Source organism: Hemiscyllium ocellatum, chromosome 6 (assembly GCF_020745735.1).
Source record: "Hemiscyllium ocellatum isolate sHemOce1 chromosome 6, sHemOce1.pat.X.cur, whole genome shotgun sequence".
NCBI lineage: Eukaryota > Metazoa > Chordata > Chondrichthyes > Orectolobiformes > Hemiscylliidae > Hemiscyllium > Hemiscyllium ocellatum.
This window is the reverse complement of record NC_083406.1, coordinates 1,935,679-1,954,199: the sequence shown is the minus strand read 5'-3', so window position 1 is coordinate 1,954,199 and position 18,521 is coordinate 1,935,679. Positions and strand designations below refer to the sequence as shown.

Here is an 18,521-nt window from a genome sequence, read left to right as displayed (position 1 = left end):
GCACCCAACTGGAGTACTGCATGCAACAAAGGTCTCCTTACCCAAGGATAGAGACGCTTGCTAAAGAAAAAGTTCAGCAAAGGTATCTACACAGGGGCCATGTTATGAGGATACAGTATAGATGGGCTAACACTGCAAGAAGGATAACTTGTACTTAGTGCCCCTATGGAATTCTCAACTGCTTAGTGCTGGAGGTCATGTCAATCAATAGTCAAAAATAAAATGGATTGATTCTAAAGCCATCAACGGTTATTAGAGAGAGCATAGTGTTCAGCCAGAGGGACACCCACAATCATACTGCACTGGAGAGAAGGCTTGATTAATCAAAAAGACTACTCTTGCTCCTATTTAGATACTGCTATGGAACATGCTGCATTCAAATGGTGTGTGGAATTGCTGTTGTACCATAACTACTTCAGTAAAAAAGGGGCTTTATTGGATGTGAAAGGCAACTTTGGGATAGCCTGTGTTTTTGCAAAAGTTCTAGAAAATGCATTTTTTTGTTTGACATATGGTCACTTGTTCTTGACCCCTCAACTACAACTTCAATTAAGTTTTCTGAATTTTAAACACTATATAATCAAAAGATTTTTTTCTATGAAAGTGAACTTTCATATCTCTTTTCTCTTAAATTGTACCATAACTAACTACAATTTACCTGTTATCTATCAATGTTGCTCACGCTGCACTCAGCCCACTTAATGATACACATTGGCTTATTAATGTTTTTGTTAAAGAGACATTAAAGAGCACGTTTTACAAGAGTTACAATTTTGTGAACTACTTTTGAAATTTTTTGTGCGGTCTACACGATGCTTAGGCTGGTCTCAGTTCAGCAGGAAAGCCAAACTTTATGTTCAAATACTTCATGCATTCCTACTCACCAAGCAGTAAAAACATTTAGCATAAAATAAATTGTCAGGTAGCTAAACAGACATCAACATACCATTGTGCATTTTTCTGTAAATCTTGTATGATTCAGCTGCACTCAAAAGCACATAATGGTAGATTCTCTCTTCCAGAAAACCTAGTATACTTCCAGACTTGGGTCACTAGATTTCACAGAATCCCTGTACTGCAATTGAGGCCACTTGGCACATTGAGTCTGCACCAACCTTCCGAAGAGCATCTAATCCCTATCCCTGTAACCCCACATTTATCGTGCCTAATCCACCTAACTTGCATACCCCTGGAAATTACGGTACAATTTAGCATGGCCAATCCACCTAACCTGCACATCATTGGACTGTATATTGACCAATGTGACGTGAAATCTACTCCATACTGATTCTAAAGGTTGGTGTAAACTTTTTTTCCCAAACTAAGTGGAAATCCTTCAAGAGGAATCTGGTTTTAAGGTTGCAAGCATTCTACTCACCTGGAGGGGACAACTACTCATCAACATCCTAAATAATGCACAAAAACCATTTCAGTTCAACATTTTCAATTAATCTGTAAATTGCTCAAGTACTTATTTTGCCCTATTTTGGTAGGAAGGATTGTCACAACATTTGAAAGACATTTGGATAAGTACCCGAATAAGACCTGTTTGGAGGGACACGGGCCAAGTGCAGGCAGGTGAGATTAGTTTAATTTGGGAACATAGTTGGCGTGGACTGGCCAGACTGAAGGGTCTGTTTCCATGCTATATGACAGTATGACTAAATCACAAATTCATTCTGGCTGCAGAAAGACCCATCAGGAAATAAAACTGTTCTTTTTCCTGGTAGTAATCCCTACAACAAGCTCCTGCAACTTGGTGCTCTAATGCACGAGTTATTTTATTCCAACTCATTTAGCACACTTTTGCCTTTATAGAATAGAATAGCCTTTATTGAGGACAAGGTTGCAAACGTCCCAGTCTATTACAGTACAAACATATGCTTACAATCACTGCATGTATCTATGCTGTAACAAACCTGATGCCTTACAAAACAAGATTCTGTTGGTTTCAGTGACTGAACTGAGGTTTCAGCATGAACCAAACAATGTACTTGCAGCTGAAGATTTCTAGATTTTTAGATATTAAAACAGCACACAAAAGATAATCAGTACCTAAAATCTTAATTTGTAAATTAACACGTAGTTCCAGAACACAAAAAGGCACCTCATCTTTTAAGTTGATATAAAAATGTGCAGTTAATTGGCAGGTTAATAAACTTGTGTGATTCAGTTGAGAAAAAGTGTAACAATTACTTTTCCCAAATAAAATATTGAATTACTCATATTTTAGGTATCTGAGATATTATCTGATGAACAGATTAATAGTTTCAGAATAAAAATTGAATCACTCTGGTTTCTGCTGATTAAAATTTCACTGATCAAACTGGAATTAACAGCCACAGAAGCTTGCATTAGCACGATGATACAGCCAAAATGCAGCATTACTGCATTAAGGTTTCTGTTACTACTCAAATCTCCATGCCTTAATCACACTTTCCAACTCATGTCCAAAATCCAAAGGCCACTCCGAAATTACTGACAACTATATGACACTAGCACCCAATACAGTTGACCAGGTGATGCCAATCTTCTGCAAACCCATGTGGTCATGGAGCCGAACTAAATAAAGACAATTCAATTGCTGCTGACAATTCACTGAGACGACAACTATCTGGAGGCTCTACAACCAAAATGATACAGACAGCCCCTCCATTTCAAATAAAATTTACCATATTCTGACAAGTACCTACGTCATGGCCAGAGTTCATATAGACTTAAAAAAGATCTGTAAAGTCCCTGGTCCAGGTTGGTACATGACTATCAAACCAAAGGTTATTTGCAACTTTGGATGGCCATAATAAAATACAAACTATAGCGTTTTCCTTTTAATATTAATCGCATCCCATAACAAAATTGTTCCTTCTATACTGTTGATTTCAATTACGACAGTAAGCAAAGCTACAAATGATAAAGTACAGAGAAAAGATAGACAGCTCAGTGGCAAGACAACAACCTCTCCCTCAAAGGAGCTGGTCACTGACTTCAGGAAGCAGAGCAGAGGACACACCTATCTGCATCAATGGTGGGATGGAAGTGGTCAAGAGCTTCAAGTTTTGGAGTAAATATCACTAATCTTTCCTGGTCCATTCACATCCATGCTACAGTCAAGAAAGCACTGCAAAGCCTCTACTTCCTCAATGCTAAGGAAATTCAGTATGCCGCCAATGACTTAATTTTTGCAGATGCATCATAGAAAGCATCTTATATGGATTGTCACAGCTTGGTATGGCAACTGCAATGCCCAAGAGCACAAGAAATTAGTGAGTTATGAACATATCCCAGTCCATCATGAAAACCAGTCTTCCTTCCAGTGGCTCAGTCTATACCTCCCGCTGCAGCAGGAAAGCAGCCAACATAATCAAAGACTCCTCCCATTCCAGTTATACTCTTCCATTGGGAAGATAAAAGTTTGAAAACATGTACCAACTGATTCAAGAACACCAACACTATCTTGAGTAGGTGATAATAATAAATCAAATCAAATGATTCATTAATGTCTTATTTAGACTTGGAGTGGTTAGCGCGTCGAAATTTTGAGAAGATTTAAGATGTCTCGGAATCGTGATTGAGGAGAGTTGTAGACAATCTGGTCGCCAGCAATAACAGCAAAACAGTTGAAAGCAAATAGTTCTATGCATTATGTTGTTGAAAGTAAGTATGCCTGCAAACTTGCACGCTTTACTACTTAACATCTGTTGTACTAAAGCCTATTTGAATGCCAGATCAGCGATAAAAGGTATAGTAGACAATTAAAAATTATGATTTAGGATGACCATCTCGGATATACATATTCTTCACTGCTTGAAATCTGCCAACTGTGCCCAGGCTCGTGCCTCCCCCATCTCCTCCCGTGATGCGGGAGAAAGGTCACATTGTGCAGAAACTTTACAAGTAGGTTTTGTCCCGACTTCCCACGTTACTCTTTTGCTTAAAGAAACATCCTGGTCAGCATGCCGTTGTTTCGTTAGTTGGCTCTAGCCGTCTGCAAGGGAACAAACGTTGGACGCAGTGCAGTGATTCCTGCTAGACATGTGGACTTTTGTACAGTCGGGCTCCTACAGAGTACTATTGTTCCCAGAGTAATCGGACACTCGAATGGATACAGCTCGTTGCCTGGCCTCGCCGCGAGGGAAGTGAAACTTTGCAATTTTCAGTTTTCTTCAAATCGGATCAAACGGAAAACCATTTCCACGAAAGCGTATGCGGGAGGGGGCGACTAATTCAGATCGCATTGCCTTCATTATTTATCAAACTATAACGTTAGAAGTCTTTAAAAATAAAGTTAGACAGTCTCCCGCTGCGTAAACATGAATTTACTTGACTACTTTTATAATATACTCAAATGAAACGAAACTCAACATAAACGGAATTTGTTGGATTGAAAACTCGGGGTCGTCCAGGGGAATACGAAATCGATGAAACCCAAATCCTGTATGAAATTTTGAGTCTGGGTCAGTAGGTGAAAGGGGTGTCGCCAAATACAAAGCTGCTGATTATTTCTGCATCCACTAACCCGCTCATTCCAGCCACACGGGAACCAAATGTTTAAATTTTAGCATCTCCACGTCCAAATGGATGAACAGCTCAGGGACAACTGTCTCAGTGAATGGGTTTTAGTTTAAGTTATAAGGACGGCCCCCCCATCCACCATGAGACACACAGGGCTGCAGAAAGCGGGCGTGAACTTTGCACATTGCTTTGCGAGCTGTGAGAGAGCAGCTTTCTGCACTCACTCAGGTCTGCCCTCAAAACCCAGGCGCCTGTCACCACGGGAAGTGAGCGGTTTTACAACCGAACCACAACAAAACCAGCTCCTTTTTCCTCCCCCCCCCCCCAAAAACACACACACACACACACTTCGATACCGGGGGGGTCAGCAATACTGCAGCTCCAAGAGAGAAAAAGAAAAATCGGTTCCTGTCACATTCAGCGGTTGTGATTTAAATCAAACCCTGTGACTGCTAACACCCATTACCTGGGGGAGAGAGAGAGAGTGTAACCACAGGCTGCAATAGTTACACAGTCACCCAGCAAGAGGAGAGGGCGGTGTTGGGCCAAACCTACACTCCTGAACTTTACACACTCAACAACGGCTGACCATACCAACTTTGCAATTTGATGCCACCCCCCCCCGAGATTAAACTGGAAACAAACAGACTGTACCCCGTACTTGGGGTGGGAGAATGGGCGTGAATATATCAACCGGAAACGACTTACTTTAAGTAGTATCTCTGTCCCGAGGGAGTTTTCGCCATTTCCCAGCCCGGGGGTAGAGGCACATCGTCGGGGATCTCATAGGACGCCTGCCGGAGGTGAGCGGAGGCCGGGGAAGAGCCGCTTCCCTGCGGTACTGCAGCAGCGGCGGGCGAGGCCGAGCCCGAGGAGCCGGAGGATCCCGATGCCGGGGGTGCGGAGGCGGTAACGGCAGCGGCGCTGAGCAGGGAGGCCGGTGAGGAGTGAGCCCGGACATGCTGGGGCTGCAGCGACGGAGCATTCGGCCCGTCAGTGCTAGCCTGGCGGGAGTGGCTCTTGGGCTCGGGCTGCTTGAAGAACGAGTCGGGCAGTTTGCGGAGCCGCATCGGCACAGACTGCGGCACGTTCGAGTTCTTGGGGTTCATCACGGCGTTGAAGAGGGCCTCCAGGTCGGTCTCCGAGTCCCCCCGGACATGCACGATCTGGTGGCCGGCCCGAGGCACCGCTGCCCCCGACCCCGCCGCCGGAGACGTCCCGGTCCCGGCCCCCGTCCCGTTGCCCTGCTGCTGAGCCGGATCCATCCGCCAAACCGGCCGGCCGGCCCGGTGCCTCCCGCCGTGCCCTCACACTCACCCTCACACACCCCCTCACACACACACACACACACACACACACACACCCTCACGGACGGACTCTCTGCAGATTCCCTCAGGCGGCTGATGGCGCCAGTTTCTCTCCCGCCCCCTCCCCCGGGCTCCACGAGCGGAACCTTCTGGAACTCTCCGCTCGCGCTCGCTCCCGCCGCTGGGAAAGTTTGCAGAGACTTTCACAACTTTTCCTACTGCGCACGTGACCGCTGACGTCACGCAGGGAGGAGCCCATTCACGCCCCCCCGGATTTTACCTTTGATTCGGTTTTGTCCTTCGACCGCCCCCTCCCCGCGGGAATGGTACGGTTCACCCTCTATTTGCCTCAGTTACTCCCCCTCCCACTCACACCCCTCCCCATCCCCTCCCCCTCTCTCTCCCCCTTCCCCTCCCCCCCCCTCTCTCCCCCCTCCCCCTCCCCAATCTCTCTCCCCCCCCCCAATCTCTCTCCCTCTCCCCCCCTCTCTCTCTCCCTCTCCCCCCCTCTCTCTCCCCCCTCCCTCCCCCTTCCCCTCTCCCCCTTCCCCTCTCCCCCTTCCCCTCTCCCCCTTCCCCTCTCCCCCCTCCCCCTTCCCCTCTCCCCCTCCCCAATCTCTCTCCCTCTCCCCCCCCCTCTCTCCCCCTCCCCTCCCCCTTCCCCTCTCCCCCTTCCCCTCTCCCCCTCCCCAATCTCTCTCCCCCCTCCCCCTCCCCCTCCCCAATCTCTCTCCCCCTCCCCAATCTCTCTCCCCTTTCCCCTCTCTCCCTCTCCCCCAATCTCTCTCCCCTTCCCCCTCTCTCTCCCCCTCCCCCCTCCCTCGTGTTGCAGATAACATTTGAAAAAATGTACGTTCACGCACTCACAACTGCAGAGTTTCCAAAGTTCTGACAATGTAAACATGGTTTTGTTATTGTCCTGAACACTGTGCCGCACAATATTTGAGTTTGAGGAAGGGAAAGTTTTCATCACATTGTTGAACGCCTGAAGTTCTCTACCCTCTCCCTGAATTGTAAAGCATCTCGATAAAACAAAATCATTTTATTAAGGAAGGGTCTGCATGGAAATTCTGTTCCCGATCTTTCTCAAATCCCAAATTTTAGTTAAACCCTTGTAGACAGTAACCACTCTCGAAGCTAATGGCGGTTATTTGCGGGAACTACAGAGAGAATGCGCATTATACAAAGTTGTTGTGCAGAAATGTCTAACCGGCCCGGCGTCCCAGACCACACACAGGCAGATAGGGCTTTCTGTAATCGTTCTGTTGGGGCTGGGGAATACAACGCAATATATCCGGGAAAATCAATCACCATAAAGACTGCTCTCAATTGGTACCGTTTCATTGCACGATTCTATAATGCAGGTATGACAAATTGTTTCAGAAAGTGGATTTGATTTACAGGGTATATTGGATGCGTGACGATGACATTTGGTGGATTTTTAAGTTCTTGTTACACGCTCCAAAGTTATATCAGTAACGGAGAGATCGACCAAGTTTTTCAAAAAGTGCAGAGAAAAAACAATTTTACACTCGTTACTAACTCTGGGCGGCAATATACATGGAGTGTACTCCATTAATAAGTAATTATTTCTTATCTATCTTTAAAATAGAACAAAATCATTGTGTGTTATAACCCCAAAACTTACCCTGAGCAATAAAACGCAAAACTAAATACGCCAATACCGTTGTTTCTCTCGAGAAGAGGCAAACACTCATGGTTCAGACCTTTGCAGGTTCATATTGTTTCATCAAATCGTTGGATGTAGCGGAACCATTTTTGAAACTATTTTAATGAATGCAAGTATGTTTTCCGTAAGGCTCGTGCAATTATATGATCATGTCCAAATAATAATCCCATAAATCATAGCTGTTCCTTATGGTCACAATGAGGTCAGTTACTAAGGCAAAGTGTTAACTAAGGTTCAAAAGGTTGGTGTTTGGACGTTCAATCAGTTAAAAGGAGAGATCCCATGATATCATGATACATTACAGATGAGAACCAAGTGATTATGACGGAGAAACTCACCAAAGTAACAACAACTAAAGAAATCACAGATATCAGAAAAAAACTAAAGCAATGATTGGACTTCTCTACTTCCAACTTCATGATTTGTTTGTATTATTCACCCTTTTATGCTTTGACTAAGACAAATGAAATTTCTTCACCCAGAGTGGTGAGCCTGTGGAATTCTCTGTGACAGCAAGAAGCTGAGGCCAAAACATTGAATGTTTTCAAGAAAGAGTGAGATATAATTCTTAGAACTAAAGGAATGGAGGGGTATGAGATCAGCCATGGTCATATTGAATGGTGAAGCAGGGTCAAAGGCAGAATGGACCACTCCTGCTCCTGTTTTCTCTGGTTCCATATTTAATCATAATGGTCTTCTAACTTTGCTAAGTTTTAACTCACAAATAAAGGAAAGGTAGCAAAATGATTGCAGTTGCTAAATCAGCAATAAAGGACACAAAAGCTTGGACATTTGAAGGTTCTGTTTCTTAATCTTGTGCCAAATGGATGCTGAAGCCCCAAATAAACTAGGCAGGAAGTGTGCTGGAGCATACTGGAGTCATGTCCTGCAGAATGCTTACCTGAACTATTTAAATCATTCAATCAAAATATGGCAATGCCAATAAGGACACCATTGCATTCATTGTTTGTGGACTGGTTCGTTTGAACAGCATGTTCAACTCATTGCTGTTCACAACATAGTATTTTTTTCCCACAAGCCCCTGCATCTCTTGTCCAAATCCCCCAATCTGTGTCCTCCCTCCAACATCAGGCAGAACAGCTCTTGAGGAAGAGTCACCAGGCCAGAAACGTTAACTCCGATTTGTCATCACAGATGCTGCCAGACCTACTGAGTACGTCCCCAGGTTTTTCAGCCTTTCCATCTAATTCAGGGGCATATCAATGGAACTCAATTGAATCAGTTCTGAAGAGTCAAATTTGACTTCAATCATTAACTTTGTTCTTCTATCTTTATGGATGACGCCAGATCTGCTGAGATTTTCCAGCACCGTTTGTTCTTATTATAACAAGTCGCTTTTTCTGTGCTTTCTCACAGGATATGGGTAACATTGACAAAGCTGGCCTTCATTTATCATCTCTAACAATTGAGTTGTTTGTTACACCATTTCAAAGGGCAGTTAAGAATCAACCATATCTGTATGAGTTTGGACCAGATTCAGAAAGGAAATTAGATTTCCCCTGGAAGGAACTTATGACTAGAAGCCTTGAGGCTGAATGAAACAAAGGAGATCTATAACCAAGACAGGTGGAGGATGAAGGAAACCACAAAGATTCCAACATAAAGCAAAAGCAAGCAAAGTCCGTAAGAGGAACTCATCATGTACTTGTGGGGCTTGGGAGTATGTGAAGAAATTAATTTCTCTCTCAAGAAGAGGTCTTTTTAATGTTTGTCAGAAAAGTAGACATGACCTCTTAAGACAATGTGGAAACTTGCTAAAAGTGCTAACATCTGGAAAGCTGTGTAAATATCTTAATGGTACTGAAACTCTAGGTATTTTCCCAGAAATTGTTAAACCATGAACCAGGGTGCTGTTGTGTTGGTTGAAAAGTAATTTAGGACTGTCTTGAGCTGACAAAGTGAACTTCTAGGAGTGTCTCTTGATAATGCTAGTCTGTCTCAGTAAAACTCAAACATGAAAAACTGCTATTGGTTAGCATGACCGTATATGAATACAGAACCCTTTTCGTACGTGGAGCTATGTAGTTACACAGTGTCACATTTGTGTAGGGAATGATACCTGTTCTTTTGATTGTATCTTTGTTGTATTGACTACTTAAAGTGAAATTTACCCTCTTATTTGAAGCATCATTTGTGTCCTATTCCATATTAATTTTCATTGATTCTGATTCATGGTAACATAAAAGTTACAAAAAGTGAAATCCTGCTGGTAATATCCTCTTTGGATGGTCATTTTATAAATTTAGTTCCTTTGGCCTACAGATCCCCCATGGGAATTGTACACAAGTTTGAAATGACACCCTGTATACTCAAATCTAGGTCATTAAGTTATAACAAAAACAAGAGTGGTTCTAATTCCTGCACCTGGGGAATACCATTGTATACTTGCCCCAGTCTGAAAAATGACTCTCTGTTTTCTGTCTCTTAGCCAATTTTGTATTGATGCTGTCACTGTGCATTTAATCCCCTGAGCTTTACTTTTATTAACAAGTCTATTATGTGGTACTTAGTTAAACAGCTTTTGAAAAATAACATGCACATGAACCATACTATTCAAATCAGTACTCTCTGTATGTTCATTAAAAAAAATCAACTTAATCATATGGTTTCCTTTAACAAATCCATGATGGCTTTCAGTTATTAACACATAGCTTTTATAATACCATTAATTTTGTCTCAAATTACTGTGTAAACTTTTTTTCCCACCACTGATGTCAGACTCATTGGTCCAGTTGTCTTGTTTTCCATTTTTTACTATAGGGATAATATTTACAATTCTCCAGTTCTCTGGAACTGCACCCACAGTGCCGGCTGACAGAATGATTGTGACCAGAATCTGCAATTCCACAGTAACTTTCCCATGTATATTAGGATGAATTCCACCCAGATCATTTATATTTTCATTATTGAGACCGACGATAAAAATGCTGGCCAACCAGCGTTGTCCATGTTGCACAAGTGAATAAACACTCAACACTGGAGTCCGCTAAGGATGCGTCCTCAGTCCTCTATTGTCCTTGTAAACCCAGGACTGTGTTGCCAAATTCTGAACAAACTCCATCTGCAAGTTCACTGATGACACCACGTTAGTAGGACAGATGTCTAACAATGATGAGTCAAAGTACAGAAGGAAGACAGAGGGCTTGGTGATGTGGTGCAATGAGAACAACCTCCCTCTCAATGTCGGCAAAACTAAAGAAATGATCATTGATTTCAGAAAGAAAGGGAGAGAACATCTCCCCATTTATATCAATGGAACTGAGTTTGAGAGGGTGGAAAGTATCAAGTTTCTCACAGTGACAATAACTGACCAGCTGTCTTGAACTTGCCACGTAGATGCGACAATCAGAAGGCATAACTCCTCTCCTTCCTTAGGCGGCTCGGAAATTTGGAATGTCCATAAAGACTCTCACTAACTTTTACAGATGCACCATTGAAAGCATACTGTCTGGGTCTATAGCGGCCTGGTATGGCAACTGCTCTGCCCAGGGCCATAAAAAAAACTACAGAACGTGGTGTTCACAGCCCAGACCATCACGGAGGTGAACCTTCCATCCATAGACTCCAATTACACGATTCGCTGATGTGGAAAGGCTGCCAACATCATCAAAGATCCATCACACTCCAGTAATGATCTCCTACAACCTCTTCAGTCAGGCAGAAGATACAGAAGCTTGAATACACACAACAGCAGGTTTAGGAACAGCTACTTCCCAGCCGTTGTTAGACTGATGAATGGATTAAAATCTGATTGAAGATTTGTAGCTCGGGTATCCGTTGTTGTGGTTCTGCTCACCGAGCTGGAAGTTTTTGCTGCAAACGTTTCGTTCCCTGGCTAGGGAACATCATCAGTGCTGTTGGAGCCTCCTGTGAAGCGCTGCTTTGATGTTTCTTCCGGTATTTATAGTGGTTTGTTCTTGCCGCTTCCGGGTGTCAGTTTCAGCTGCAGTGATTTGTATGTGGGGTCCAGGTCGATGTGTCTGTTGATGGATGTTCTTGCCGTTTCCGGGTGTCAGTTTCAGCTGTAGTGGTTTGTATATGGTGTCCAGGTCAATGTGTCTGTTGATGGAGTTTGGGGATGAATGCCATGCTTCTAGGAATTCTCTGGCTGTTCTCTGTCTGGCTTGTCCTATGATAGTGGTGTTTTCCCAGTCAAATTGCTGGTTGTCTGAGTGTATGGCTACTAGAGATAGCTGGTCGTGTCGTTTTGTGGCTAGCTGATGTTCATGGATGCGGATTGTTAGCTGTCTTCCTGTTCGTAAAAAATGAGGTCTGCAGATGCTGGAGATCACAGCTGCAAATGTGTTGCTGGTCAAAGCACAGCAGGTTAGGCAGCATCTCAGGAATAGAGAATTCGACGTTTCGAGCATGAGCCCTTCATCAGGAATAAGAGAGAGAGAGCCAAGCAGGCTGAGATAAAAGGTAGGGAGGAGGGACTAGGGGGAGGGGCGATGGAGGTGGGATAGGTGGAAGGAGGTCAAGGTGAGGGTGATAGGCCGGAGTGGGGTGGGGGCGGAGAGGTCAGGAAGGAGATTGCAGGTTAGGAGGGCGGTGCTGAGTTGAGGGAACCGACTGAGACAAGGTGGGGGGAGGGGAAATGAGGAAGCTGGAGAAATCTGAATTCATACCTTGTGGTTGGAGGGTTCCCAGGCGGAAGATGAGGCGCTCCTCCTCCAGCCGTCGTGTAGTTGTGTTCTGCCGGTGGAGGAGTCCAAGGACCTGCATGTCCTCGGTGGAGTGGGAGGGGGAGTTAAAGTGTTGAGCCACGGGGTGATTGGGTTGGTTGGTTCGGGCGGCCCAGAGGTGTTCTCTGAAGCGTTCCGCAAGTAAGCGGCCTGTCTCACCAATATAGAGGAGGCCACATCGGGTGCAGCGGATGCAATAGATGATGTGTGTGGAGGTACAGGTGAACTTGTGGCGGATATGGAAGGATCCCTTGGGGCCTTGGAGGGAAGTGAGTGTGGAGGTGTGGGCGCAAGTTTTACATTTCCTGCGGTTGCAGGGGAAGGTGCCGGGGGTGGAGGTTGGGTTGGTGGGGGGTGTGGATCTGACAAGGGAGTCACGAAGGGAGTGGTCCTTGCGGAACGCTGATAGGGGAGGGGAGGGAAATATATCCTTGGTGGTGGGGTCCGTTTGGAGGTGGCGGAAATGGCGGCGGATAATACGTTGTATGCGCAGGTTGGTGGGGTGGTAGGTGAGAACCAGTGGGGTTCTGTCTTGGTGGCGGTTGGAGGAGCGGGGCTCAAGGGCGGAGGAGCGGGAAGTGGAGGAGATGCGGTGGAGGGCATCGTCGATCACGTCTGGGGGGAATCTGCGGTCCTTGAAGAAGGAGGCCATCTGGGTTGTGCGGTGTTGGAATTGGTCCTCCTGGGAGCAGATGCGGCGGAGACGAAGGAATTGGGAATATGGGATGGCGTTTTTACAGGGGGCAGGGTGGGAGGAGGTGTAGTCCAGGTAGCTGTGGGAGTCAGTCGGTTTATAATAGATGTCTGTGTTGAGTCGGTCGCCCGAGATAGAAATGGAAAGGTCTAGGAAGGGGAGGGAGGAGTCTGAGACAGTCCAGGTGAATTTCAGGTCGGGATGGAAGGTGTTAGTAAAGTTGATGAACTGTTCAACCTCCTCGTGGGAGCACGAGGCAGCGCCGATACAGTCATCGATGTAGTGGAGGAAAAGGTGGGGGGTGGTGCCAGTGTAGTTGCGGAAGATGGACTGTTCCACATATCCTACGAAGAGGCAGGCATAGCTGGGGCCCATGCGGGTGCCCATGGCAACTCCTTTAGTTTGGAGGAAGTGGGAGGATTGAAAAGAGAAGTTATTCAGGGTGAGGACCAGTTCAGTCAGTCGAAGGAGGGTGTCAGCAAGGACCACTCCCTTCGTGACTCCCTTGTCAGATCCACACCCCCCACCAACCCAACCTCCACCCCCGGCACCTTCCCCTGCAACCGCAGGAAATGTAAAACTTGCGCCCACACCTCCACACTCACTTCCCTCCAAGGCCCCAAGGGATCCTTCCATATCCGCCACAAGTTCACCTGTACCTCCACACACATCATCTATTGCATCCGCTGCACCCGATGTGGCCTCCTCTATATTGGTGAGACAGGCCGCTTACTTGCGGAACGCTTCAGAGAACACCTCTGGGCCGCCCGAACCAACCAACCCAATCACCCCGTGGCTCAACACTTTAACTCCCCCTCCCACTCCACCGAGGACATGCAGGTCCTTGGACTCCTCCACCGGCAGAACACAACTACACGACGGCTGGAGGAGGAGCGCCTCATCTTCCGCCTGGGAACCCTCCAACCACAAGGTATGAATTCAGATTTCTCCAGCTTCCTCATTTCCCCTCCCCCCACCTTGTCTCAGTCGGTTCCCTCAACTCAGCACCGCCCTCCTAACCTGCAATCCTCTTCCTGACCTCTCCGCCCCCACCCCACTCCGGCCTATCACCCTCACCTTGACCTCCTTCCACCTATCCCACCTCCATCGCCCCTCCCCCTAGTCCCTCCTCCCTACCTTTTATCTCAGCCTGCTTGGCTCTCTCTCTCTTATTCCTGATGAAGGGCTCATGCTCGAAACGTCGAATTCTCTATTCCTGAGATGCTGCCTAACCTGCTGTGCTTTGACCAGCAACACATTTGCAGCTGTCTTCCTGTTTGTCCTATATAGTGTTTTGTGCAGTCCTTGCATGGTATTTTGTAAACTACGTTAGTTTGGCTCATGCTGGGTATTGGGTCCTTTGTTCTAGTGAGTTGTTGTCTGAGCGTGGATGTTGGCTTGTGTGCTGTTATGAGTCCTAAGGGTCGCAGTAGTCTGGCTGTCAGTTCTGAGACGCTCCTGACGTATGGTAGAGTGGCTAGTCCTTTTGGTTGTGGCATGTCCTCGTTGCTCGGTCTATCTCTTAGGCATCTGGTGATAAAGTTGCGTGGGTATCCGTTTTTGGTGAATACCTTGTATAGATGTTCCTCTTCCTCTTTTCGCAGTTCTGGTGTACTGCAGTGTGTTGTGGCCCTTTTGAATAGTGTCCTGATGCAGCTTCGTTTGTGTGTGTTGGGGTGGTTACTTTCATAGTTTAAGACTTGGTCTGTGTGTGTTGGTTTCCTGTGTACCCTTGTGGTGAATTCTCCGTTGGGTGTTCTCTCTACTAACACGTCTAGGAATGGGAGTTGGCTATCCTTTTCCTCTTCTCGCGTGAATCGGATTCCTGTGAGTGTGGCGTTGATGATTCGGTGTGTTTTTTCTATATCTGTGTTTTTGATGATTACAAAGGTGTCATCAACATATCTGATCCAGAGTTTGGGTTGGATTTGTGGTATGGCTGTATGTTCTAACCTTTGCATAACTGCCTCTGCTATGAGTCCCGAGATTGGTGATCCCATGGGTGTTCCGTTGATTTGTTCGTATGTCTGATTGTTGAATGTAAAGTGTGTGGTGAGGCACAGGTCCAGTAGTTTAAGTATGCCGTCCTTGTTGATAGGTTCGGCCTCCTGTGTTCTGTTATGTATGTCCAGTAGGTTGGCTATTGTTTCTCTGGCTAGGGTTTTGTCAATTGAAGTGAACAGTGCCGTCATGTCGAATGATACCATGGTTTCTTCTTTGTCTATGTGTGTATTCCTGATGACGTCCAAGAATTCCTGTGTTGATTGTATGGAGTGTTTGGATCCGCTGACTAGGTGTTTCAGTTTTTGTTGTAGTTCTTTGGCCAGTTTGTATGCTGGTGTCCCTGGTAGTGATACTATGGGTCTGAGTGGGATGTCTGGTTTGTGTACTTTGGGTAGTCCATAGAATCTGGGGGTGTTGTTGCTTTCAGTACACACTGCAGTACACCAGAACTGCGAAAAGAGGAAGAGGAACATCTATACAAGGTATTCGCCAAAAACGGATACCCACGCAACTTTATCACCAGATGCCTAAGAGATAGACCGAGGAACGAGGACATGCCACAACCAAAAGGACTAGCCACTCTACCATACGTCAGGAGCGTCTCCGAACTGACAGCCAGACTACTGCGACCCTTAGGACTCATAACAGCACACAAGCCAACATCCACGCTCAGACAACAACTCACTAGAACAAAGGACCCAATACCCAGCATGAGCCAAACTAACGTAGTTTACAAAATACCATGCAAGGACTGCACAAAACACTATATAGGACAAACAGGAAGACAGCTAACAATCCGCATCCATGAACATCAGCTAGCCACAAAACGACACGACCAGCTATCTCTAGTAGCCATACACTCAGACAACCAGCAACATGAATTTGACTGGGAAAACACCACTATCATAGGACAAGCCAGACAGAGAACAGCCAGAGAATTCCTAGAAGCATGGCATTCATCCCCAAACTCCATCAACAGACACGTTGACCTGGACACCATATACAAACCACTACAGCTGAAACTGACACCCGGAAACGGCAAGAACATCCATCAACAGACACATCGACCTGGACCCCACATACAAATCACTGCAGCTGAAACTGACACCCGGAAGCGGCAAGAACAAACCACTATAAATACCGGAAGAAACATCAAAGCAGCACTTCACAGGAGGCTCCAACAGCACTGATGATGTTCCCTAGCCAGGGAATGAAACGTTTGCAGCAAAAACTTCCAGCTCGGTGATGAATGGATTGTCTTGCCTCACATAATGCTACCATGGATCTTAACTAGCACTCACCCTGTTCAATGTAACCTGTATGCCTTTGTCTATGTCTTTTTGATCTGTACATCCTTGCTTACTATGAACTGCCTCTACTGTTCATAAACATATCTTTTCACTGTAATTCAGTACACATGACAATAAATGAATCAGTCAAAACAAAAATGAAGATTGCCAGACTTCTAAGTAGCTCCAATGTCCCAGTCCCAATATTGGATGGTCAGCCATCACTCCAAAATGGCCTCTGCGTGTGTGCAAATGACCAAAATGACCACAAGCATGCACAGATATGGTCCATAGAGTCAGCTGCCTGTTACAGGCAGCCAGAAGCCTCTACATATGTGTTCATAACACCACTATGTTACACATGCCATGATGTTTGCACAAGTCCGTGTGCAGATAGCCCACTGAAGATGCTGCACCTGTGCATGTGCCATGATGCTGAGGAGGGGCTGGATCACAGGCTGCAGTGAGCTGGAGGATAGGACTGATAAAATGAAGTGTCCCCTCTCCAGCAATGTTTACAGAGTCGCTCTCTGTCACCACCATACTTCCTGGGGTGGGGCCCATGATACAACTTTACATTATGTTTGAAAGTGAAATAGGGTTAAATGTGTATGAGGGAATTTCTGAAGGTACAAAACCCAAATGGCAGATTAGGAAAATACATTAAAAGACATAACAATGCGTGGGCAATAGGTCTTCAAAGAACTCTAATATGGCCAACATAGCTGCGTATTCTTTCGAGGTGCAAAAACCTAAAGGTTGGTCAAACATGACTAACAAATGGAGTTGAAAGTTGTATAAGATTAAAAGAAAAAGTGTATAAAATTACCAGAATTATTAATAACACTGAGGATTGTGAGGTTTTTAGAATTCAGAAAATGAAACCACCAAAGAAGGGGAGAATAGAATATGAATGTAATTCTGCAAATAACAGAAAAATAAACTATAAAATCTTCCAAAGAAAGGTACAAAGAAACATTTAGTTCTTCCAAGCAGAGTCAGGAGAATTTATAATGGGGAATGGAAAGTGGCAGAGAAGCTAAATTATTACTTAGTCATTTTTTACTGAGAAAGATATCAGAAATTGGTCAGAACCAGAGATTCAAGTGTGTAGGGAGAGCAAGGAGCTGAAGGAAGAGAGTATTAATACATGGATTTTATAGATTTTTCTTTAGATTCCCTACAGTGTGGAAACAGTCCCTGCGGCCCAACAAGTCCACACCAACCCTCTGAAGAGCAATCCACCCAGTCCCACTCCCCTACATTTACCCCTGACTAATGCATCTAGTCCTACCGGCAATTTTAGCATGGCCAATTCACCTGACTTGCACATCTTTAGACTGCAGGAGGAAACTGGAACACCTGGAGGAAACCCGTGCAGACACGGGGAGAATGTGCAAACTCCACACAGACAGTTGCCCGAGACGGGAATTGAACCCGGGTCCCTGGCGCTGTGAGGCAGCAGTGCTAACCACTGAGACACCGTGCCAGCCCTAAAGGAAAAATTGATGGGGCTGAAAGCTGATAAATTCTGAGGACTTGACATTCTACATCCCCGAATGTTAGAGGAGGTGGCCATAGAGACAGTCAATACATTGGCGATTGTCTGACAAAATTCTATAGATTCTGGAACAATTGTAATGGAATTAAAAGTAGCAAGTGTGACTCCATTATTTAAGAAGGGAGTGAGAAAGAAAACATGGAACCACAGATACGTTAGCCTTACAACAGCAGTAGGGAAAATGCTAGAATGTATTTTAAAGGATGGGATAAATAGGCAGTTGGATAGTAACTTTCTGATTGGGTGTAGTGACATGGATTCTGAATGAGAAATGGTACTTTGTGAATTTGTTGCAGTTTAAAAACCGAGAAAGGAAACCTTTTGGACATGAGCATACTTAGAATTTCAGGATAAAGTCCTCCCTAGGAGTCTGTTAGAAAACTAAAAGCAAGTGCGATAAGTCTGCTATGGATTAATGATTGCCACACAAGAACAAACAGAAATAAATGGGTCATTCGTGCCTTTGCAGACTGTGATTTCTGGGATACTGCAAAGATCATCAATTGGACATCAGCTGTTCATAGAGATATCAATGATTTGGAGTTAGACACCAAACGTACTATTTCCACATTTTTAGATGACAAAAACCTAAGTGGGAATGTATGTTGGGAGGAAGATTAAAAGAAGTTTCAGGAGGATAAAGAGGGACATAGTGAGTGGGAAACCATGTGAAGAGCATTTTTTAAATGGTAAAAGGTTGGAAACAGTCGACGTATAAAAGGACCTGGTGTACTTGTCGATAAATTACTGAAGGCTAA

General features: G+C 45.2%; 1 protein-coding gene across 2 annotated transcripts in view; it reads right to left on the bottom strand.

Annotated features, from left to right (window-relative positions):
* Window positions 1-6,045, bottom strand: part of yap1 (Yes1 associated transcriptional regulator) — a 138,273-nt gene extending 132,228 nt beyond the window's left edge. The window contains exon 1 of one of the 2 annotated variants that reach the window (XM_060825776.1): window positions 5,221-6,045. In XM_060825776.1, coding sequence (XP_060681759.1) covers window positions 5,221-5,777 — 557 coding nt within the window. In that variant the 5' untranslated portion in view covers window positions 5,778-6,045. The remainder of the gene's footprint in view (window positions 1-5,220) is intronic. The other variant, XM_060825775.1, reaches the window with a different exon arrangement.
* Between the last annotated feature and the right edge of the window lie 12,476 nt (window positions 6,046-18,521).